The 25,031-nt window shown below is 42.7% G+C and overlaps 1 protein-coding gene across 27 annotated transcripts in view; it reads right to left on the bottom strand.

The window, feature by feature from the left end:
* LOC118399607 (ankyrin-3-like) overlaps window positions 1-25,031 on the bottom strand; it is a 207,307-nt gene that overhangs the window by 128,292 nt on the left and 53,984 nt on the right. For 11 of the 27 annotated variants that reach the window (XM_052475515.1, XM_052475566.1, XM_052475519.1 and 8 more), the window contains exon 1: window positions 23,041-23,608. The exons of 1 other annotated variant lie outside the window; for it this stretch is intronic. In XM_052475515.1, coding sequence (XP_052331475.1) covers window positions 23,041-23,160 — 120 coding nt within the window. In that variant the 5' untranslated portion in view covers window positions 23,161-23,608. Of the gene's footprint in view, window positions 1-23,040; window positions 23,609-25,031 lie in introns of those variants that run through there. 15 more of the 27 variants (XM_052475599.1, XM_052475629.1, XM_052475615.1 and 12 more) reach the window with 6 other exon arrangements.

The following is a 25,031-nucleotide window of genomic DNA, read 5'->3' as shown; positions in this document are numbered from 1 at the left end:
GGCTTTGTGAATGTTGACCTTGCTCACAATGGCTACCGAGAGCGTTATCACACAGTCATCCAGAACAGCTAGTGCTCTCATGCATGCTTCCGTGTTGCTTGCCTCTAAGTGAGCATAAAAGGCATCTGGTAGGCTTGCATCACTGGGCAGCTCATGTCTGGTTTTCCCTTTGTACTCCGTAATAGTTTTCAAGCCCTGCCACATCCGACGAGCGTCAGAGCCGGTGTAGTAGAATTCAATCTTAATCCTGTATTGACACTTTGTTTTTTTGATGGCTCGTCTCAGGGCATAGCAGGATTTCTTATAGGGGTCTACATTAGTGTCCCGCTCCTTGAAAGTGGCAGCTCTAGCCTTTAGCTTGATGCAGATGTTTCCTGTAATCCATGGCTTCTGGTCGGGATATGTACGTACGGTCACTGTGGGGATGATGTCGTCGATGCACTTATTGATGAAGCCGATGACTGAGGTGGTATACTCCTCAATGCCATTGGATGAATCCCGGAACACATTCTAGTTTATGCTAGCAATACAGTCCTGTAGTATCCACATCATCTGACCACTTCCATATTGAGCAAGTCACTGGTACTTCCTGCTTTAGTTTTTGCTTGTAAGCAGGAATCAGGAGGATAGAATTATTTGCCAAATGGAGGGCGGGAGAGAGCTTTGTATGCATCTCTGTGTGTGGCGTAAAGGTGTTCTAGAGTTTCTTTTCCTCTGGTTGCACATGTGACATGCTGGTAAAAATTTGGTAAAACTGATTTAAGTTCGCCTGCATTAAACTCCCCAGCCACTAGGAGCGGTGCTTCTGGATGAACATTTTCTTGTTTGCTTATGGCCTTATAGAGTTGGTTGAGTGCGGTCTTAGTGCCAGCATCGGTCTGTGGTGGTAAATAGACGGCTACGAATAATATAGATGAGAACTCTCTTGGTAGATAGTGTGGTCTGCAGCTTATCATAAGGCACTCTACCTCAGGTGAGCAATACCTCGAAACTTCTTTAATATTAGACATCGCGCACCAGCTGTTATTGACAAAAAGACACACACACCTCTCGTCTTACCAGCTCTATATTATCCGTGTCATCATAAGATATTACAGTTTTTAATGTCCCATTAGTAGGATAACCATAATCGTAAGTCATCCGTTTTATTTTCCAATGATTGCATGTTAGCAAGTAGAATTGACGGCAGTGTGAGATTACTCGCTCACCTACGGATTCTCAAAAGGCAGTCCGATCTGCATCCTCTTTCCCTCCATCTTTTCTTCATGCAAATGCCGGAGATCTGGGCCCGTTCACAGGAGAGCAGTATATCTTTCTCGTCGGACTTGTTAAAGGAAAATGCTTCTTCCAGTTCGTGATGAGTAATTCTAGTTCTGATGTCCAGAAGTTATTTTCGGTCATAAGAGAAGGTAGCAGCAACATTATGTACAAAATAAGTAAAAAAATAAGTTATAAACAACACAAAACAAAAAGAAAGTAGCACAATTGGTCATGGGCCAATTCTGTCCCCAAACCACTGCAGTGTAAGAACTGTAAAGGATTTGGCCATGTTTCCATTGTGTGCAGAAATATGACGGTGTTGCAGTTGTGGTGGGGGATCATCACCCCGAGTTCCCTTGAGTGCCATGTAAGGGTGAAGGAGATTGAGGTGGCAGAAGTTAGAGCGACCTGCTTCCATCTAAGATGTAAACACAGCAGCCTACCACAAAGTCGTGGTATGTTGTGTGTTAAGAGGAACTAAAGTTAACCTGTTACTCCTACCCCCTACTTTTTCGAACATTCTGTTAAAAATCACGCAACATTTCAGCGCCCTGCTACTCATGCCAGGAATATAGTATATGCATATGATTAGTATGTGTGGATAGAAAACACTCAGACGTTTATAAAACTGGTTAAATCACGGCTGTGACTATAACAGAACGTGCATTTCATCGAAAAAGCGCAGGAAAATCTGATCACTGAAAATGGGAAAATACAGTGCCTTGCGAAAGTATTCGACCCCCTTGAACTTTGCGACCTTTTGCCACATTTCAGGCTTCAAACATAAAGATATAAAACTGTATTTTTTTGTGAAGAATCAACAACAAGTGGGACACAATCATGAAGTGGAACGACATTTATTGGATATTTCAAACTTTTTTAACAAATCAAAAACTGAAAAATTGGGCGTGCAAAATTATTCAGCCCCTTAAGTTAATACTTTGTAGCGCCACCTTTGCTGCGATTATAGCTGTAAGTCGCTTGGGGTATGTCTCTATCAGTTTTGCACATCGAGAGACTGAATTTTTTTCCCATTCCTCCTTGCAAAACAGCTCGAGCTCAGTGAGGTTGGATGGAGAGCATTTGTGAACAGCAGTTTTCAGTTCTTTCCACAGATTCTCGATTGGATTCAGGTCTGGACTTTGACTTGGCCATTCTAACACCTGGATATGTTTATTTTTGAACCATTCCATTGTAGATTTTGCTTTATGTTTTGGATCATTGTCTTATTGGAAGACAAATCTCCGTCCCAGTCTCAGGTCTTTTGCAGACTCCATCAGGTTTTCTTCCAGAATTGTCCTGTATTTGGCTCCATCCATCTTCCCATCAATTTGAACCATCTCCCCCCCCTGCTGAAGAAAAGCAGGCCCAAACCATGATGCTGCCACCACCATGTTTGACAGTGGGGATGGTGTGTTCAGGGTGATGCTTTTACGCCAAACATAACATTTTGCATTGTTGCCAAAAATTTCAATTTTGGTTTCATCTGACCAGAGCACCTTCTTCCACATGTTTGGTGTGTCTTCCAGGTGGCTTGTGGCAAACTTTAAACAACAGTTTTTATGGATATCTTTAAGAAATGGCTTTCTTCTTGCCACTCTTCCATAAAGGCCAGATTTGTGCAATATACGACTGATTGTTGTCCTATGGACAGAATCTCCCACCTCAGCTGTAGATCTCTGCAGTTCATCCAGAGTGATCATGGGCCTCTTGGCTGCATCTCTGATCAGTCTTCTCCTTGTATGAGCTGAAAGTTTAGAAGGACGGCCAGTTCTTGGTAGATTTGCAGTGGTCTGATACTCCTTCCATTTCAATATTATCGCTTGCACAGTGCTCCTTGGGATGTTTAAAGCTTGGGAAATATTTTTGTATCCAAATCCGGCTTTAAACTTCTTCACAACAGTATCTCGGACCTGCCTGGTGTGTTCCTTGTTCTTCATGATGCTCTCTGCGCTTTTAACGGACCTCTGAGACTTTCACAGTGCTGGTGCATTTATACGGAGACTTGATTACACACAGGTGGATTATATTTATCATCATTAGTCATTTAGGTCAACATTGGATCATTCAGAGATCCTCACTGAACTTCTGGAGAGAGTTTGCTGCACTGAAAGTAAAGGGGCTGAATAATTTTGCACGCCCAATTTTTCAGTTTTTGATTTGTTAAAAGAGTTTGAAATATCCAATAAATGTCGTTCCACTTCATGATTGTGTCCCACTTGTTGTTGATTCTTCACAAAAAAATACAGTTTTATATCTTTATGTTTGAAACCTGAAATGTGGCAAAAGGTCGCAAAGTTCAAGGGGGCCGAATACTTTCGCAAGGCACTGTATATCCATGCGCCACTAGAACCCATTGTTGAATGTGATCCACATTAAATGGGGCCGAGGTTGCAATACCTACAGCTTCCACACGATGTCAACAGTCTTGTCATTTGCCTACGATTTGTTTCTTGGTCAAACGGACACAAGGTAGCGCCTTTCTTCCGGTCTCCGACCGGATATTTTGGTTGAGATTTACCCAGACATTATTTCCAGACGTACAGCTATAGAATATACATCGCCTCGTGATCAATTTGATCGCTTATTAACGTTTACTAATACCTAAAGTTGCATTACAAAAGTATTTCGAAGTGTTTTGTGAAAGTTTATCGTCAACTTTTTTAATTTTAAAAAATGACGTTACGTTATAAAACGCTATTTTTTTCCTTGATCACACAGTCTTCATAGATCGATATCTAGGCTATTTATGGACCGATTTAATCGAAAAAAAAAGACCCAATAGTGATGTTTATGGGACATCTAGGAGTGCCAACAAAGAAGATGGTCAAAGGTAATGAATGTTTTATATTTTATTTGTGCGTTTTGTGTAGCGCCGACTATGCTAATTATTTTGTTTACGTCCCCTGCGGGCCTTTTGGGGTGTTACATGCTATCAGATAATAGCTTCTCATGCTTTCGCCGAAAAGCATTTTAAAAATCTGACTTGTTGCCTGGATTCACAACGAGTGTAGCTTTAATTCAGTACCCTGCATGTGTATTTTAATGAACGTTTGAGTTTTAACGAGTGCTATTAGCATTTAGCGTAGTGCATTTGCATTTCCAGATGTCTAGATGGGACGCCTGCGTGTCGGGTAGGAGCAAGAGGTTAACTCCCAAAGACTGAAATAAGATAAATATATTACACTTGAAATATGCAGCATGTAATATAAATGGTTTTGATCGTATGAAGAGGTAACTCTGTTGACCATTTAACCAATTTATTGAAAGCTAGCCAATGTTAGAGTAGACTAGCCTAACCAGCTAACACTGTAAATGTCAATGTGCAAGCTCAGGAAGATAGAATTTCATTAGCTATCTCTCTGTCAGTTGATTCAATTTTGAGTCATATTTTGGCATGATTGTCTCATTTCAAGTAACTACTTGCACGCTTAAAGAAACATTAAACCATAGAATTTACATGTAAAACCCAAATAAAAGCATGTAAATAGAAAGACGTGTGTGTTTGTGTGTCATGTATGCTAGATTGGAGGTTTACAAACGACAGCTGCATATTCATATCAGCCGACACATTTAGACCGGTTAGCTGACAACATCATGAAAACAATGCATGATTCAATAGGGCAGAAGTCTCTGTGTTGTTGTGATTCTGGGTGGCCAGATTGCTAGCAACAATTTTATTTTTTATTTCACCTTTATTTAACCAGGTAGGCTAGTTGAGAAAAAGTTCTCATTTACAATTGCGACATGGCCAAGATTAAGCAAAGCAGTACGACACAAACAACAAAACAGAGTTACACATGGAGTCAATAATACAATAGAATAACAAGTAGTTGCCATGTGGGAAATAATGTCGATGATAATATGGATCTAACTATATTATTATATTATATTTGCTAACTAGCTAACCAACAATTGTAACAATGTATTTGAGAGACAACACGTGCACATTGTGCAAATGTTTGTTTTCAATAAACATTGAAGACAAAATATAGTTTATATGTTGTCAACAATTTAAGCCAACCCCGTCTGTTTTTCCCCGTTGTTGCGCACACGTCAGTTTTGTTGCTAAACAACCAACCCATCTGTGCCATAGCCAGCACACATAGGATACCTTGCAATACAATTTTCAAAAACAGCTGTACAATGTGTTATGCAATAAGATAATCAGTCAGAGTTTGATTTCTAAACCAGGTGAATTCTCAAATAGCAGCTTCCCAATACCATGGTGGGCGTGCATAATGTTGGACGCACTGGAATATAATGTTATGAGATAAAGAGTCTGTAGATCTATAGTAAAATCAGTTGGGAAATTAACGATTGAGTTTCAAATACTAAATGTCCTGTGAATGCGAGTATATTTAGGTGGTTTAAATTATTCACTCTCCTACTAACCTTTTAAAAGTTGACGGTGCTAAAATCTTGCAAATCCATGCATTATTCTACTAACTATAACTGAGTGTGAGACATGTTTTCCATAATGTATGTTTCATGCATTTACAGCTGAAGCCGGATGTTTACTTACACTTAGGTTGGAGTCATTAAACTCGTTTTCAAACACTGTCACGTTCTGACCTTTATTTCCTGTGTTTTGTATTTAGTTAGTATGGTCAGGGCGTGAGTTGGGTGGGCAGTCTATGTTTGTTTTTCTAGGTTTTGGGAATTTCTATGTTTCGGCCTAGTATGGTTCTCAATCAGAGGCAGGTGTCATTGGTTGTCTCTGATTGAGAATCATACTTAGGTAGCCTGGGTTTCACTGTGTGTTTGTGGGTGATTGTTCCTGTCTCTGTGTGTGCACCAGATAGGACTGTTTTGAGTTTTCACATTTCTTGTTTTTGTTAGTTTGTTCATGTGTAGTGATTTATTAAAGCATGAATCAAAACAACCACGCTGCGCTTTGGTCCGCCTCTCGTTTAGATGAAGAAAACCATTACAAACACTCCACACATTTCTTGTTAACAAACTATAGTTTTGGCAAGTCGGTTAGGACATCTACTTTGTGCATGATCATTTTTCCAGCAATTGTTTACAGACAGATTATTTCACTTATAATTCATTATATCACAATTCCAGTGGGTCAGAAGTTTACATACACTAAGTTGATTGTGCCTTTAAACAAATTGGGAAATTCCAGAAAATTATGTCATGACTTTAGAAGCTTCTGACATAATTTGAGTCAATTGGAGGTGTACCTGTGGATGTATTTCAAGGCCTACCTTCAAACTCAGTGCCTCTTTGCATGACATCATGGGAAAATCAAAAGAAATCAGCCAAGACCTCAGAAAAAATAGTAGACCTCCACAAGTCTGGTTCATCCTTGGGAGCAATTTCCAAATGCCTGAAGGTACCAAATTAATCTGTACAAAACATAGTACGCAAGTACAAACACCATGGGACCATGCAGCCCTCATACCGCTCAGGAAGGAGATAAACATACTCTGGTGCAAAAAGTGCAAATCAATCCCAGAACAACAGCAAAGGATCTTGTGAAGATGTTGGAGGCAACAGGTACAAAAGTATCTACATCCACAGTAAAACAAGTCCTATATCGACATAACCTGAAAGGCCACTCAGCAAGGAAGAAGCCAAAGCTCCAAACCCGCCATAAAAAGCCAGACTACGGTTTGAAACTGCGCATGGGGACAAAGATCCTACTTTTTAGAGAAATGTCCTCTGGTCTGATGAAACAAAAATAGAACTGTTTGGTCATAATGACCATTGTTATGTTTGGAGGAAAAAGGGGGAGGCTTGCAAGCCGAAGAACACCATCTCAACCGCGAAGCACGTGGGTGACAGCATCATGTTGTGGAGGTGCTTTGCTGCAGGAGGGACTGGTGCATTTCACAAAATAGAAAATTATGTGGATATATTGAAGCAACATCAAGACATCAGTCAGAAAGTTAAAGCTTGGTCACAAATGGGTCTTTCAAATGGACAATGCCTCCAAGCATACTTCCAAAGTTGTGGCAAAATGGCTTAAGGACAACAAAGTCAAGGTATTGGAGGGGCCGTCACAAAGCCCTGACCTCAATCCTATAGAATATTTGTGGGCAGAACTGAAAAAGCGTGTGTGAGGAAGGAGGCCTACAAACCTGCCTCAGTTACACCAGCTCTGCCAGAAAGAATGGGCCAAAATTGACCCAACTTATTGTGGGAAGCTTGTGGAAGGCTACCCAAAATGTTTGACCCAAGTTAAACAATTTAACAGTAATGCTACCAAATACTAATTGAGTGTATGTAAACTTCTGACCCACTGGGAATGTGATGAAAGAAATAAAAGCTGAAATAAATCATTATCTCTACTATTATTGTGACATTTCACATTCTAAAAATAAAGTAGTGATCGTAACTGACCTAAGACAGGGAATTTTTTACGAGGATTAAATGTCAGGTATTGTGAAAAAGTTTAAATGTATTTGGCTGAGGTATATGTAAACTTCCGACTTCAACTGTACATTACAACAGAGAACACCATCATAAGTGTAGACGGCATAAGTGGGGCGGCAGGGTATTCTAGTGGTTAGAGCGTTGGACAAGTAACCGAACGGTTGCAAGTTCGAATCCCCGAGCTGACAAGGTACAAATCTGTCGTTCTGCCCCTGAACAGGCAGTTAACCCACTGTTCCTAGGCCGTCATTGAAAATAAGAATTTGTTCTTAACTGACTTGCCTAGTAAAATAAAGGTAAAATAAATAAAAAAATATATATAGTGTTTCACCATTTATTAAGTATGTAGACAAATACCAAAAGTTGTCTTAACCAGTGTTTAAAGTATCTAAATACCCAGCTAGCACAGTGGATCTGGGCTGATTCCGGCTGAGAGTCAGACTTGGCCGACGTCATGTGACCCGAGTCTGGGCCGCCTTCGGCAGTATTACTTACGGCTAGGATGCAGGGATTGAGCTCGGGCCGATTCTGGTATGAGTTTTCTGGCCCAAATGTATTACTTGGGGCTCGGGCTGATTGGGGCTACTCTCTGGCAGATGATTACACAGGCTGCTATATATAATGAACATTTCACTATTTATTTATTTTCCCATATTTTCTCATTGTTTCTGTGATCAAAAAATGTAATTAACATTTAAATTAAATTCTTGTTTAAGTAGTATTTTAGTATTTTGTTACTTTCTGCAAGGCAATTGATAAGCATTCAAAACTTTATGGATGGGGCTTCCCGAGTGGTGCAGCTGTCTAAGACACTGCTTCGCTGTAAAAACTTTGTTGCTACAGATGCTGGTTTGATACCCGTGCCGGCCGCGACCGGGAGATCCAGGAGGCGACGGACAATTGGCCCACGTCGTCCGGGTTAGGGGAGGGTTTGGCCGCTGGGATGACCTTGTCCCATCGCGCTGTAGTGACTCCTGTGGTGGGCCAGGTGCATGCACGCAGACACGGTCACCAGGTGTACGGCTGGTTTCCGGGTTAGGCGTGCATTGTATCAAGAAGCAGTGCGGCTGTGCGAGGTTGTGTTTCGGAGGACGCATAGGTCTCGACCTTCGCCTCTCCAGAGGCCGTACGGGAGGAGCAGCGATGGGACAAGACGATATGACAAAAAGGGGTAATTTTTTAAATAAATAACATTAAACATTTTTTGTGGATGGGTATCATTTCTATGCATAAAATAAATTATATTAATATTTAAAATTACCAAGTCGGGTAATTTTTTATACCTTTATTTAAATTTGCATATGGCCGCTTCTGCGGGGATTCTGGTAAAATGCCGGCAATGTCGGCTGACTTCCAGTAGACGGAAACAGCCCGATGTACTTGGGCAAGATTCTGGCCAGACAGTCATTTTGATTCCGGGCCGAGTCCGACACACGATCCAATAAATTCCGGCCCCCCGGAAGAGGGCCGCTTCTGGGCCGATTTCTCATTGCTAGCTGGGTATGGTCTAACCTACCAATCAATGTATATCAAGTGCTGTTGTGGGCATAATTTTACTATGTTTCAGTTCAGAAATGAGAAATGAGTCGTGACACCCAAAAGCATGGGTGTCACGACTTCTGCTGAAGTCGATGCCTCTCCTTGTTCAGGCGGTGTTCGGAGGTCGATGTCGACGGTCTTCTTGCCATCGCCGATCCATTTTTCATTCTCCATTTGTTTTGTCTCGTTTTTCCACACACCTGGTTGTCATTTCCCTCATTATGTGATGTGTATTTAACACTCTGTTTCCCCCATGTCTTTGTGTGGTATTGCTTATCTGTTTTCATGTATGCACACGTTAGGCTGCTTGCGCTGGGTTATGTTCAACCCGTTTTTGTATTTGGTGTTAGTGTAACAGTATAATTTTAAACCGTCCCCTCGCCCATACCCGGGCGCGAACCAGGGACCTTCTGCACACATCAACAACAGTCACCCACGAAGCGTCGTTAACCATCGCTCCACAAAAGCCGCGGCCCTTGCAGAGCAAGGGGAACTACTACTTCAAGGTCTCAGAGCAAGTGACGTAACCAATTGAAACACTATTTAGCGCGCACCGCTAACTAAGCTAGCCGTTTCACATCCGTTACACTCACCCCCCTTTTGACCTACCTCCTTTTTCCGCAGCAACCAGTAATCCGGGTCAACAGCATCAATGTAACAGAATAACTTTACGTCCGTCCCCTCGCCCATACCCGGGCGCGAACCAGGGACCCTCTGCACACATCGACAACAGTCACCCTCGAAGCATCGTTACCCATCGCTCCACAAAAGCCGCGGCCCTTGCAGAGCAAGGGGAACTACTACATCAAGGTCTCAGAGCAAGTGACGTAACCGATTGAAACGCTATTTAGCGCGCACCGCTAACTAAGCTAGCCGTTTCACATCCGTTACATTAGTTTGTGGCCGTGTGCTGTTGGTTCGCCAAATGAAAGGATCCATTTTGCTACCAAATATCTGCTCTCATGCACCTGACTTCCTAGAGCCCTTCACGCATACCTTGACACTGGGCCTCTGATGGAGACGGTAAAACTGTCATCAACGCATGCTTCAATGTTCCCCCTTCTCTCTAGGAGCATTTGTGTGCCCAGGCCCCATAGGCGTAACGAAAGGATCCCACCCTGGTCACCAATGTAGCTGACTGATGTAGAGAGATACAAGTTCCTTTGCAGATTATAATATACAGTTTGTGTGGTCCAGAGACAAGAACTCCATCTATGGCAAAAGCCTTGGCTACTGACGGTGACAATAGAATTATCACCACTGCATGTTAGAATAGTAAAATAATATGTTTGTTACCTGTCAAATGAATTCTACATTGAATTGAGGCTTCAAAATGCTCAACCAAGCATGTGTATCTGTAGTTGATGTTCTCAAACTCTAGAATTCACTAGAATGTGTAAGGCAAAACCAACACAGAAAAGACAACAGGCAAATGCATATGTGGTCTCAATGTCAAAATATTGACAGCAGGGCTAGTTCAAACTGCAGGACTTGGTGAATAGATCATGGGAGACAAAAGTGAGAGACAATAATGAATAAAGATGCTCAAGCAAGCATGTGTATCTATAGCGGGTGTTCTTCAACTCTAAAATGCACCAGACTGTGTAAGACAAAATCCACAAAGGCAAAAGGCAAATGCATATGTGGTCCCAATATCTAAATAGAGACAGCAGGGCTGGATAAAACTGCAGTAGGATGATTATCCTCTCAGGGGAGTGAATCAGCCAATGCTTGGTGAACAGAACTTGGTTGATATCTGTGAGCAGGACACTGGAGAGCTGAATAGATCATGTGAGACAAAAGTGAGAGACAAGAACGAATCAAATAAATCACCACAGCAAAGTTATGTAGTTTGTGTGCTAAAAAAATGAACATCAAGACAGTCTGGGGCAGGGTGCTCTGCAATAATCATACTATTAACAGGGATAATGTTGCATCCCTTACAAAAAAAAGATTGCAGTATAACTGCAGTATGCATAATATTTTCCACTGCAGTAATTTTGCAGTGTAAGGATGCTGAGGGGAGGGCAGAACATAACAATGGCTGGAATGGAGTATAAAGGCTGGAATGGAGTGAATCCATTCTGGCCATTATTATGAGCCGTACTCCCCTCAGCAGCCTCCACTGAACTGCACTCAGAGTGCAGTATAAATGAGGTTCAACTGCAGTACCCTGCAGTTATTCTGCAATTGCTGCGTCCTGAATACCCCAGTCGACTCTAGTTACTGCACTTTTACTGCAGTTTCAAAACTGCAATCTTTTTTGTAAGGGATTTCTTCTGTGTCAGTATGAACAAAATGAATGGAACACCAACATAAAGTGTTGAATAGGATGTTGGGCCACCATGAGTCACCAGAACAGCTGCACCTTGGAATAGATTCTACAAGTGTCTGGAACTCTATTGGAGGGATGTGACACCATCTCAGGCGCTGCTCCAGAATCTCCAGTAAGAGTTCAATTGGGTTGAGAACTGGTGACTGAGACACACCCATACACACACACAAACCCTTTAAACCCCCTATGCTCAATTTAGACCCCTCTTTCAGAGTCACGGAGATCTCTTCTACTAGCCATGGTAGCCAAAGTAATGGGCAACTGGGCGTTTTTATACATGACCCTAAGCATTAGGGATCTTAATTGCTTAATTAACTCTGAAAATCACAACTGGGTGGAAGCACCTGCTTTCAATATACTTTGTATCCCTCGTTTACTCAAGTGTTTCCTTTATGTTGGCAGTTACATGTATAAGATCATAATAGAAATCAAAGATCATGACAAAAGTGCCCTGTTGTATGAGGAATTTACAAGTGTGCATTTTACTGAGTTATGTACTGTTATAATCTCCACCCGGCACAGCCAGAAGAGGACTGGTCACCCCACATAGCCTGGTTCCTCTCGGTTTCTTCCTAGGTTTTGGCCTTTTCTAGGGAGTTTTTCCTAGCCACCATGCTTCTACACCTTGCTGTTTGGGGTTTTAGGCTGGGTTTCTGTACAGCACTTTGAGATATCAGCTGATGTACGAAGGGCTATATGAATACATTTGATTTGATTTGATTTGGATGGACATGATTTGCTGTATTTGTGGAATTGTAGAGTAGCAGCAGGATTAAGAAATAGCTGTTTTGCCAAGTAGATATTGTGGTGTACTGTCCAGAGAGGACATCATCATCATCAGTATCTCTGCTGAGACCACTCACTCTAATCTCTCCAGTGTGTGTGTGGCTACTGTAGTTACTCTCCAGTGTGTGTGGAAGGCCCTCACTCCCCCATCCCTCTCTCCTCTCTTTCTCTCTCATTTATTTCAATATAGCCTACCGGTATACTATTTCTTTCTCTCCCTTCGCCTTCTCCTTGTCTCAACCTGGTTTTCTCTCCTTTTATCCATCTCCTTTGGTACCGACAGAGGGCTGCCTCGCTTCCAGCTCTTAGGAAACGTTGCAGGATTGGTTTTTTTATGTATTATTCCCATAAGCATTTCGCTACACCCGCAATAACATCTGCTAAACACATATGAGTGATCAATACAATTTGATTTGATTTGATCCTCTCTCTGTCGTTCCTTATACTATCTGTTTCTCCATTTCTCTCCTTTCTCTTGCCAAGTCTTTTCCTTCATGCTCCTCTCCCTCTTTCCACACTCTTGCCCTTGCTCTCATTGATTTATTCCTAACACAGGCCAGTGACCTCAGAGGGCAATTGAACTCAAAGACAAACATAAATTCTGGTAATTGTACAGCCAAGGGAACCAAACATCCGTCAAACCTATCGAGACCATAGAACCAGTCTACACAGGCAGTTTGTTTTGAACGACTGTAATAAAACATTTAAATAAAGTTGAACCTATACCACTCCTTTTAGTGAATGTACATACTCAATAACTGTCATTACTTTCCAGAGAAAATTCTGTACAGTAATTTCTTACATCGATTTCAGTGTGTTTTTTGCTGACTGTGACCTGCACCTCTTAAACACCATCAAACAATAATCGCTGACTGTTGACAAGAGGCTCTGTAGCATGTTTTGAAAGTGCCTGTATTAAATAATTCAGCATCAAACATTAATAAGCATGAGTGCTTTGCTTTCTCTGTCTCTGTCTCAGGCAGATGCTGTTCCAGCACGTGTGAGTATGCAACACAGCTGGTGAGGCTGGAGCTGGGCTGGGACTGTGTGAATGTGTTCAATGGCACTGGGCATTGTACTATGATACATTGTACTGTGTGTGTGTGTGTGTGTGTGTGTGTGTGTGTGTGTGTGTGTGTGTGTGTGTGTGTGTGTGTGTGTGTGTGTGTGTGTGTGTGTGTGTGTGTGTGTGTGTGTGTGTGTGTGTGTGTGTGTGTGTGTGTGTGTGTGTGCGTGCGTGCGTGCGTGCGTGCGTGCGTGCGTGCGTGCGTGCGTGCGTGCGTGCGTGTGTGTAATAAGGCATCACACACTGCAGTGACCACAGGCTCATTATGCGGAAATATGACATAAGGATGCATAATTTATACACAACAATGGTAATACCATTCCCACCTTGAAGCCATACTAAACCTTTTACTCTCTGCCAATAGCCAAATGCGCTACAGCACTGCAGTGGCGATCCGCACATTTCTTATCAAAATAATGTTGTTTTGGCATTAATACATGTCACACATCAGTTTGCAAACAATGTAAAAAAACAATATACATCATTGAGTTAATAAAGCTGCATCTCTTTTTTGTTTTCTTGAGTAAGGCAGCTCCAAAAGGCAGGTGTTTCAGCCGAGCTCTTTGCTCTCTGTGGTGGTGGGGCGGGTCAGCAGAAAATACGGAGCGGTGCGTCATGAATGGCTCAGTGTTCTGTCACTCATGGGGACTTTACGTCACTGCCAAGTGTAAGAGCAGACCTATGAAAATTCTAGCCCTTCGGCTGCTGCCATAGAAGTGCCCATTCAAGAAGGCTCAAGGTCATTGGCCACAGATAAAATGACGTCAAATCATGTTATATCTACAGTAGCTTTGATTGGACTGATCATGTCAACATCATACTTTCACAATCTTAGCTAGCAGGCTAGAGAAGCAGTCATCATCATGAATCAAGTCGACAATCTACTGGCAAATCCTTTTTAATTCTTGTCATATGAAGAGTAATAATGAAGAGAAATTATAGACTAAACGTATCGGTGCTCATTGGCCATTGGGCATAAACATTACACAACAAGTTGGAAATCGCAAATTCAACGAGTGGTTTGGAAGGAATCAGTGACAGTGGCTGTGTAGTCCCAAATCTGGGATTAAGGGGCTCTTTTCCAAGTTTAAAATGATAAACATTCAACATTGGCCATGCTGTCAATGAAGCATTGTTTGTGCCGCGCTCAAAACAACTGTTAACTCGGAGGACAGCCACGCCACCTTTCTGTTTAAGTTAGCCGAGCAAAACAATGTGAGTCCAAAATGTATTGTATGCTGCTTCATAAATTATGTAATATGCCATGGAGATATGTATACTGTTGCTAAGAAACTAATACTAAGTGTATGTTGTGTAGTAAGATGTTAGTAGTCCACGTCTATTTATTAATTTTGTCTACTGTTCTGACTGTTGTACTGTAGCCTATAACCTGTTTTAGAGGAATGTAATCATCGAATATTTTAAGAGCTTTCATTGTTTGTCTATATACCCCCTTTATTTATGCTACGGTTCTAACTTGGTGTACAGGGAGAGCACTGTAAGAACGGCCCATGTTCTGAATTCTGTCAGCGCACATTTCAAAAGTGCTGAACAAATAGTTATATTGACTAACGTTGGGACAGCTGTTGGGACAGCTTTATGTAGGCCTTAACAGTTTTTGGGCACCGTTTGTCACCGTTATAGTGCAATTAATGAATTGTTTAGTGTTGTGTTGTGTAGTGGCTTCGCTTCCATGCATTCCACTTTTATTCATTTTTTTGGCCAACCAAGATATACATGCTAAAATTGCCACTGCAGCACAGAACAGTACAAGATAGTTTAGTGGGCAGTGTTATCCACTGCTTTTCTGCTTCTCCTCCTTTCACTGTACTCTCATGTGACACACATTCTAGAAATGTTAACATTTCCATGCAGAATCAAATTACCCCGCAACAAAGACTCTGTTCATTTCATGCTCAATTGCATCCAAGAGAAAACATTATTCCTTTCCTGAGGGGTTGTTGTACACAAAACAAAGCTTTTGTCCATGCAGTGATACAGCAGTTTGTGTCTGAGACAAAGAGTATTCACACTATGTGCCACTCATTCTCTCAGAACATTCAAAACCAGGTAATCATATAGTCCAAAAATCTCCAATCAATTCAGTCAGTCTGGTATAGAGCAAGGCACCATAGATATGGAGCAGGTAGAATGGACCCAGCTCTCTATTTCACATGATTTGTCAAGGACCCGTGAATAAGGTGGTACAAATATATGAAAAACGGAAACATCTATATGGACGGACTTTAAGAGCTGTCAAGTACTAGGAAGAACTAGGATCACAGAACCAAATAGAAAAACAAGCTTTCCATGTTTAAAATAGAACAAAGACTAACCAAATAAATGCTGAAACACTGGATGCCATTTATGTGAGACATACTGGCTGTTGTGTGACACCAACACGTGGGGGTAAATAAGGGGGTAGCTGGAGAGACAGAATGCATTTTTCTCTAATCATCAATCTATGTCTTTAATCATCAATCTGTGTCTCTGAGAGAGCTGACCGTGGAGGAGTGTCTGCTCTGTGATTGTCATCGATCTGCACACAACACAGCCCATTTCCAGCCCGTCGGGACACAGAGCTAGGCTCCGACTGGCTGACTCTGCCCACAAATAGAGGCCTATTTCTGGGGACCAAGGATGGCCAGAGTGGGTGGTAGAACCAGGGTCTTAATAAAAGTTCAAATAATCAAATATAGGCCTAGAATCTAAACATTGTTCAAGTGACACAAAAGATAGTGCATATCCTTTGGGTTTTTTGTCATTATCTTGCATGGCTCTAGTAGAGATGTTTAGTTAAAAATATTGTATTTATTCCCTCCACCTCGTGGGATGACACAGATCGATTAAGAAACCAATAACAGACACACACTCTCCATTACACACAATAGAGAGGAAGGGTTTGGCTGGAGAGCGAGGGGAATGGGGAGCATGGTCGAGGCTATGTGTGGGGGAGACGGGGACAGGGACGGGATGAAGACGGGGACGGAGGACGGGGGGGTTAAGAGCCTGATGGAGGAGGCCTGGCCTTGATACACAGTGGGGGATTAATGAGTGTGACGATACCGGGCAGGGGGAAGAAAGGGAGGCTGTACAACACACACTTCAGTGCACATCCCCTGCTGCTATGGTTGGTGGTTGGCCCCAACTGGCTGGTGTGTGTGTGTGTGTGTGTGTGTGTGTGTGTGTGTGTGTGTGTGTGTGTGTGTGTGTGTGTGTGTGTGTGTGTGTGTGTGTGTGTGTGTGTGTGTGTGTGTGTGTGTGTGTGTGTGTGTGTGTGTGTGTGTGTGTTTAACTATACTTGTGTGTGTGTATGAGCGAGTGCATATGGGGGACAATCCTATTGGGGGCGTTTGAGGGGCGAGTGGAGAAGGGGGGTTTGAGGGGCCGTCCTGGAAAGCGCAGGCAGGCTGTGGGGGAGGAGGTGGGCTTTAGCTTTTAGCTACTGTTGATGAAAGATGGGGACTCATCACTGCATTAATGTGTGTGTGTATTGTGTGGGGGTGGGAGCTCAACTCTTCAAATGCACAGCATCCCTATGGCACTTCAGCAGCCTATTCCTAATGCTTTCCTTTAGCTCTTCACTACCCATTTCTAGTCGGTTCTAATATTTCCTTTATCCCATTCTCTCCTCTCCTTAGTTCACTACCGCACCCGTCCTTACCTCTCCTTCTTTCCCCTCCTTTTCACCTTTCCAGATCGTCTCCTGTCCTGCCTTCTCTTCTCCTCCACCATCCCCCCCTTCTCCTCTCCTCCTTTCTTGCCCATGTCATCCCCAACCCTGAGCACTTCATTAAACAGCATAAATAATAGGAGCCAGGCCTCCCTCCAACTTTCTCTCCTCTCCCTCTTTTCTCTTTCTCTCTCTGTCTCTCGCTCTCTCTGAGTTCTATAAACACATCATCTCATGCCTTAGGATTGGTTCTACAGTCGCCTACAGGATTGTATGTAGAGCAGCAATGGCTTCAAAGGAAAGGCTATAATGATATTTCCTTAAAAGGCTCTAACCATACTGTCTGTCCTTAAATGTTTATAGTAAGTGGAATGTCTAATGCACATATTGCATTTATAATGTAATAATACGTAGCTGTTACCATGTAGGCTAAGAATGAAAAGACTATGCTATTCTGTTGCTATGTAGGCTAAGAATGAAAGACTATGCTATTCTCTGTGAATTTGACCAAAAGGGAAAATGGCATGCTGATATGTCTAAATTACTAGAGAATAATACAAGATACATCTTGGCATTAAAGCTCTCATGTACAATCAAAGTCTGCTACGCCACACACCAAACTGAGAGACTCAGAGTTTATACACACAGCATTAGCATCTAGGCTAATGCTCAATACAGCCTCGGAGACAGAGACAGCCTCTACGAGAAAGAGCAGCAACAGACTACAGGACTACCACTGAGCTGAGAGAAGAGAGGAGGACGCCACTCACCTTCAAATGACCTTAAGGCCTAACATCTCTCTCTCTCTGTCTCACACTGTCCAGCTCTGAGATGACACCCAGAACATGGTGGATTTTGACAATAACATGAAAGCTACACTGGAGCCTAATATTTTTGCAGTAGAATCCTCTGTGTTCTATTCCACTACACCAGATTAATTTCCAGTCACTTCCAATCTCTAGTGTACCATAGAGATGACATGGGTTATGGTGTACCATAGAGATTACATGGGTTATGGTGTACCATAGAGATTACATGGGTTATGGTGTACCATAGAGATTACATGGGTTATGGTGTACCATAGAGATGACATGGGTTATGGTGTACCATAGAGATGACATGGGTTATGGTGTACCATAGAGATTACATGGGTTATGGTGTACCATAGAGATTACATGGGTTATGGTGTACCATAGAGATTACATGGGTTATGGTGTACCATAGAGATTACATGGGTTATGGTGTACCATAGAGATTACATGGGTTATGGTGTACCATAGAGATAGATGGGTTATGTACCATAGAGATTACATGGGTTATGTACCATAGAGATTACATGGGTTATGGTGTACCATAGAGTTATGGTGTACCATAGAGATTACATGGGTTATGGTGTACCATAGAGATTACATGGGTTATGGTGTACCATAGAGATTACATGGGTTATGGTGTACCATAGTGGGTTATGGTGTACCATAGAGATTACATGGGTTATGGTGTACCATAGAGATTACATGGGTTATGGTGTACCATAGTGGGTTATGGTGTACCATAGAGATTACATGGGTTATGGTGTACCATAGAGATTACATGGGTTATGGTGTACCATAGAGATTACATGGGTTATGGTGTACCATAGTGGGTTATGGTGTACCATAGAGATTACATGGGTTATGGTGTACCATAGAGATTACATGGGTTATGGTGTGCCATAGAGATTACATGGGTTATGGTGTGCCATAGAGATGACATGGGTTATGGTGTACCATAGAGATTACATGGGTTATGGTGTACCATAGTGGGTTATGGTGTACCATAGAGATTACATGGGTTATGGTGTACCATAGAGATTACATGGTTATGGTGTACCATAGAGATTACATGGGTTATGGTGTACCATAGAGATGACATGGGATTACCATAGAGATTACATGGGTTATGGTGTACCTTAGAGATGACATGGGTTATGGTTTACCATAGAGATTACATGGGTTATGGTGTACCATAGAGATGACATGGGTTATGGTGTACCATAGAGATTACATGGGTTATGGTGTGCCATAGAGATTACATGGGTTATGGTGTGCCATAGAGATGACATGGGTTATGGTGTGCCATAGAGATTACATGGGTTATGGTGTACCATAGAGATTACATGGGTTATGGTGTACCATAGAGATGACATGGGTTATGGTGTACCATAGAGATTACATGGGTTATGGTGTACCATAGAGATTACATGGGTTATGGTGTACCATAGAGATTACATGGGTTATGGTGTACCATAGAGATTACATGGGTTATGGTGTACCATAGAGATTACATGGGTTATGGTGTACCATACCCCATGTCATCTCTATGGTACACCATAACCCATGTAGTAGGACAAACATAGCAGTCTTGTGTAGTCTCCAGTTACGGCTTTAGACGACTGGGCCACTCGATCGATAATTGCAACAATCCCTATTATGGCGTCTCATAGGCCCTTGGTGACTGGATCTATTGCAGTGAGATAGATAGCCATTCAGAATAGGGCAGTATACTGTAGATTGAAGGGTTGAGGACTATGGGTAACAGTCTACTGTACGCCAGAAATCAATGGCTTAAGACTTTGTAGGTGCCAGCGTATTGAATGCAACTGAACAAAAGCAATCAATGATCAGATCAAATAAAGTGTTTACTTTACTAACCAGGATTGTTAAACTACAAAAGCAGCGTAGATGTTCCTGAAAAGCAAAGCTGGGCAGAGGGTTTCAATTTAGCAGTTTAGCATTTAGTTTGATTGCTGGCCTGCCCATTTGACTGATGAGTGCTTTCTCTAGGTCGCAACTGCACCCCTGGGACTGGTCCTGGATCAGCCGCAACACACACAGCAATTATCCTTTAGCGGGTTAAGGAAGGATCATTCTCTCTCTACACATACTGTATCTCTTGTGTTAGATAAGGACTGTTCCTAAATCAGTCTGAATCTGAATCCTCTTACAGCAATAATTTATTTCGGATTAGGATGATAATTATCAATCATTCACGTTTCTGAGTAGAAGAAAGTGCTAGAGCCTACATCATCTCACTCCAACATGTGGCCTGACAACAAAACCTGTGATGTTACCATCAGTTAGATTAAATCATGCAGCACTGCTATGTAACAATTACGACCCGGCATTTGGCAGGATTTTTAAACTCACACTTCCCGGCAGCCATCTTGGTGACAATTGTGGAATACTGGGTGGTGTTCCTAATGCCAATCCAATTAGCTTAGGTATGCATGAGTGCAGAATTCATTAACCTCCATCTTTATGGGCGGGTAGGGGGTTTGGGGAGGAGGGAAAGACAGGAACGACTGCTCATTCTGCCTGACAGAGGAATGACTGCTCGTTTTGCTTGCCCCAAAACGGAGGAAAATGAATGAGAATAAGAGAGGGATAGAGAGAGAGAGGGATAGAGAGAGAGAGAGAGAGAGAGAGAGAGAGAGAGAGAGAGAGAGAGAGAGAGAGAGAGAGAGAGAGAGAGAGAGAGAGAGAGAGAGAGAAAGAAAGAGAGAAAAGAAAGAAAGAAAGAAAGAAAGAAAGAAAGAAAGAAAGAAAGAGAGGTAGACGGAGAAAGAGAGAGAGGTAGACGGAGAAAGAGAGAGAGGTAGACGGAGAAAGAGAGAGAGAGAGAGGTAGACGGAGAAAGAGAGAGAGAGAGAGGTAGACGGAGAAAGAGAGAGGTAGACTAAGAAACAGAAAGAGAGAGAGAGGTAGACGGAGAAAGAGAGAGGTAGACTAAGAAACAGAAAGAGAGAGAGAGAGAGAGGTAGACAGAGAAAGAGAGAGGTAGACTAAGAAACAGAAAGAGAGAGAGAGAGAGAGGTAGACAGAGAAACAGAGAGAGAGAGAGAAACAGAGAGAGAGAAAGAGAGGGAGGGGTAGACAGAGAAAGAGAGAGAGAGAGGTAGACAGAGAAGAGAGAGAGAGAGAGGGTGGGGGAGACTCCCATTTTGTGAGCTACATGTGCTCAGTCTGGTAAGAGGAAGATGAGTGCCTCCCGTCTCCTTTTCCTGTCTAACACCTACAGGAGTCTCTTCTTACTACTGTTGCTACAACCAAGCTCTAAGAGAATCTCTGAGATAATAGCATTGTAAGTAAAGGGGGTATGATAATCTGTGTGATAAAGTAACAGTGACCCCTCCCTCCCCCTCCTTTGCTTCTAGTATAAGGTCTGGGCTTGATTTGCCTGACCTCTACCATGTTCCCCCTCACTGTGTATGTGTCAGTAGGAGGTATCTCATTCACTGGCAGGCTGCGATACCCCCATGCACAGCATCTCCTTCGGCGGTGAGAAAGGTTCATGGTCTCCTCTGCCAAAAACAATCCAACCAACACCTCCACTCCATTAGGCCCATACAACACTGAGTGAAGGCTGATAAGAGAGGCAGGCAGGCTCCTCAGTCAGCAACTTCTCTCTCTCTCTCAACTTATTTTTCTCCTCCTCTCTCACTCCTTCTTTCTCTCTCTCACTCCTTCTCTTTTTTATCTCTCCCATCTCTATCCTTCTCTTTCTCTCTCCCATCGGAGGCCCACCAGACAGGAGTACTGTAAACAACACAGTCTAAGCTCAGCCAAGCCCATAACGTAGAATCCTAACAGGATAGAAGATAGACTGGATGTTCTGAAGCAAAAAACAACTAGGCGAATGCAGTAGTGTAAAATAAAATGAAAAAGGAAATGTTTGAGGGTTCTGTGTGTTTGTTATTAAAGGCATGTTGTGTGTGTGCATTAAACACATTTCCATTTCTGCTTCTCAACAAAAGGAGCAAATTAGGTGTTGCATTTGTTATGCATTTTATGCATTTGTTTGTGTATATTAAAGAGAAAAAGACATTGAGAGGAAAGAGAGAGAGAGAGTTAAAAAGAGAGAGAAAGTCACAGAGAGAAAGAGGGGGAAAGAAGCATGAGGACAGGACGAAGGGAAAGGGGAAACTGATTATCAGAGTGGAGCCTGCCAAACTTGCACCGATCAATAAATAAAGAAGAGCTCCCTCAGCCTCACATGAAATATGAGTCTTTATAATAACGATAATAATGTCTCCTACGGATATCAGGAACAAACACACTCTCAAACACACGCACAAAGATTATGTACACAAAGATAATGTACACAATTAAAGAAGTTCAGTCAGTCACCTAAAATGTTTTTGTTAAATAAATAATATTATTGTTTATTATTGTAAACATTGTTTATGCTGTGGTCCAATAACATTATCTATGGGCCATAATTAAAACCGACAGACCATTGACAATAAATGTCAGCCTTATTGAATAGATCTCATGGGTGAAATAATTTCATCCAGTCAACATCAAGCAGTGGATGCTTAACCCACAGACGTGTTCTCGCTATTTATGAACTCGAGCTCTTTGTCCAGCAACACCACAGTGATGTGCATACCGCAGGTCAAATAACAAGCATTAAAACACGTGTATCCTCCTCCATCATATGAAACGCTTTGTCATCAATAAATGACATCAATACACATTATACATGGACGCCTGTGCAGCCATCCAGCCTTACACAGGTGCTCTCAACTGGACAACAACACAACCACATGCCAAGAACAGTACAGAACTCTTTCAATCACTAAGGACCTGGAATAGTTTGGATCAGTAGAATAACCCTGTCCACTTTAAAAGCTGTAAGATCAAGGTTCTTTGAATCAGCACACTAAGAGATGCTGATTTTGGAGTAAGGCAGTGGTGGTGATGTTGTAGTATTTCGGGGGGCCCCGTGCTTATGCTATAAATCAGACAATGCTGTTAGAAATTCCAAGTATAACCTTATGACTGCGCACCACGAAGGCCCAGGCAGATACTTTACTAACAGGTGAAATTCAACAAGGTTACACTCACTCGAGCACACACTCAAACACACACATGCTGCATGTGTGTGTGTGTGTGCTGCCCATATAAACACAATGGGGATATGGCTGAGCCAGGAGTCTCGCTCCAGGGATAGTACCTTTCTCTTTTGTTCCCGGGACGCAAGTTTCTTAATTCTCCTTTTCTTTTCTTTCTCATCCTCGATAGCATTGACATCCACGTCCCGGTTCTTCTTCAATGCGGAGGCTGCGTGAGCCATGGCGGAATAAAAACGTTAGAAATCCCAGGGAAGTGGAAGCCAACGATCTCAGAGAAAAAGATAAGGAAAGGGAAAAAGTGTAGTGTTCCGTCCTGACAAGGAGAGTGTCGGAGAATAAGGTTCCCTTCTCAGTTAGGGTGAAAAGATGAGAAACCAGCCCCTCCTGTTTCTGTGTCATCCACTATCAGTGTAGAGGTAGTGTATCTAGAAGCGAGAGAAGAGAAGCCAGATGGAGAGACAGCATCACCAGGCACAGAGGTGAAGAGGAGAGATCCAGTTACTACGGTAACCACCCTCTGTTTCTAGCTGTCCTCTTCACGTTCCCCTCCTGGTCCATGGCGGCACCTGGGTCGGTGCTCCGCGTGGATCTGTGTGTGTGTGTGTGTGTGTGTGAGTGTGAGAGAGAGAGAGAGTGTGAGTGAGTGTCTGAATGGAGTGTGAGGGAGCCAGCTGGGGTAGGCAGGGACGGGGAATGTGAGGGAGAGTGCGGGTGTGTGTACGGCTGTGAGTGTGTGTGTACTTCCCCCAACCCACTAGCTGGAAGTGCCCAAGTGAGAGATGGGATAGGGGAGACAGTGTAGAGGATGGAGGGGGAGGTGGGATGGAGGGGGAGGTGGGATGGCCCTGATGGTAATTTTCTGTCACACACACACACACACACACACACACACACACACACACACACACACACACACACACACACACACACACACACACACACACACACACACACACACACACACCACGCCCAGTGGTAGGAGGGGGAGGAAGTAAAAGACCTATCCAATCATATTCAGAGCTAAGACTTTTTTTCAATTTAACTCTATTATTGTACAAAAGATGGCTGATTGTATAGCTTTGGAATACTATCTGCTGTCTGTGTCTTTTTAAGAATGACAACAATCACTTTTATTGGGTCATATATTATCAGACAGAAAGGAGAAAAGGTCCTAATCACCGACATACTAATGCTTATGCCGAGAGAAAACAAATGAATGAAAGCTGGTTTCCTTTCCCCCCCTATACCAGTTCTTCAAATGTGCTGATAAAATAACTGAGATTCTTTGTCCCTACACAGTGGTCATTATGCCATCTGAGGCCAGTGACATTTTGATGGTGGGTGAAATGGGATCAGGGGACCTTTTGTTTCACCAAACATAATGGCTCTTTGTTGAAAAGATAGACAGAGAAAGGGGGAGGAAGGGGGAGAAAGGAGGATGATATCCAGAGCAGACTGGGAGAGAAAGTACAGAAACATGTTATTTACAATGTCATTCAGATCCACTGCTCACGTCAAACATGGCAACGTGGAAAAGGGAACGGCCATCTTTGTTTTCTCTGTCTTTGCTTCAACACCTGAGCGCTTGCGCCCCGGTCCTTCACCGGCGCATGCCTGGCTGTTTCTTCCTTTGCTTTTGTGTGTGTGTGACCGTATTTGTATTTGAGAGGAAGAGTAGAAAAGAGAGAAAATAATCATCCCTCTTTCTTGTCAGGAAGAGGGCTGCCACACACACAAGGGACACATAACAGGTTTATTCTCCGGACACCAGCCATGTAACGATATGAGCGTGAAATCCCTTTTCTCTTTTTCTTTTAGCGACGCAGACACCAGCTTCAGGGGCGGGCCCCTAGCTCCCCATCATACATCAGGGGGTGTCACATTATGCCACATTATCATGTTGTTGCTAGGCGAGGACCAATGGTGTTGCTTGGGGTGGCTGGTGGTTGAGGAGCACAGAAATGTAACAACACCAGTTGGGGGTTGCATGTAGGAAATCACAAGAAAACCAACCACCATTCCTAAAAATCCTTTCTCAATGAGAAGCATGCAGAGAGACAGAGAGAAAAGGAAATGTTTCCCAAAGGATAAA

Source organism: Oncorhynchus keta, chromosome 2 (genome assembly GCF_023373465.1).
Source record: "Oncorhynchus keta strain PuntledgeMale-10-30-2019 chromosome 2, Oket_V2, whole genome shotgun sequence".
Classification (NCBI taxonomy): domain Eukaryota; kingdom Metazoa; phylum Chordata; class Actinopteri; order Salmoniformes; family Salmonidae; genus Oncorhynchus; species Oncorhynchus keta.
This window is presented reverse-complemented; position numbering and strand designations above follow the sequence as displayed.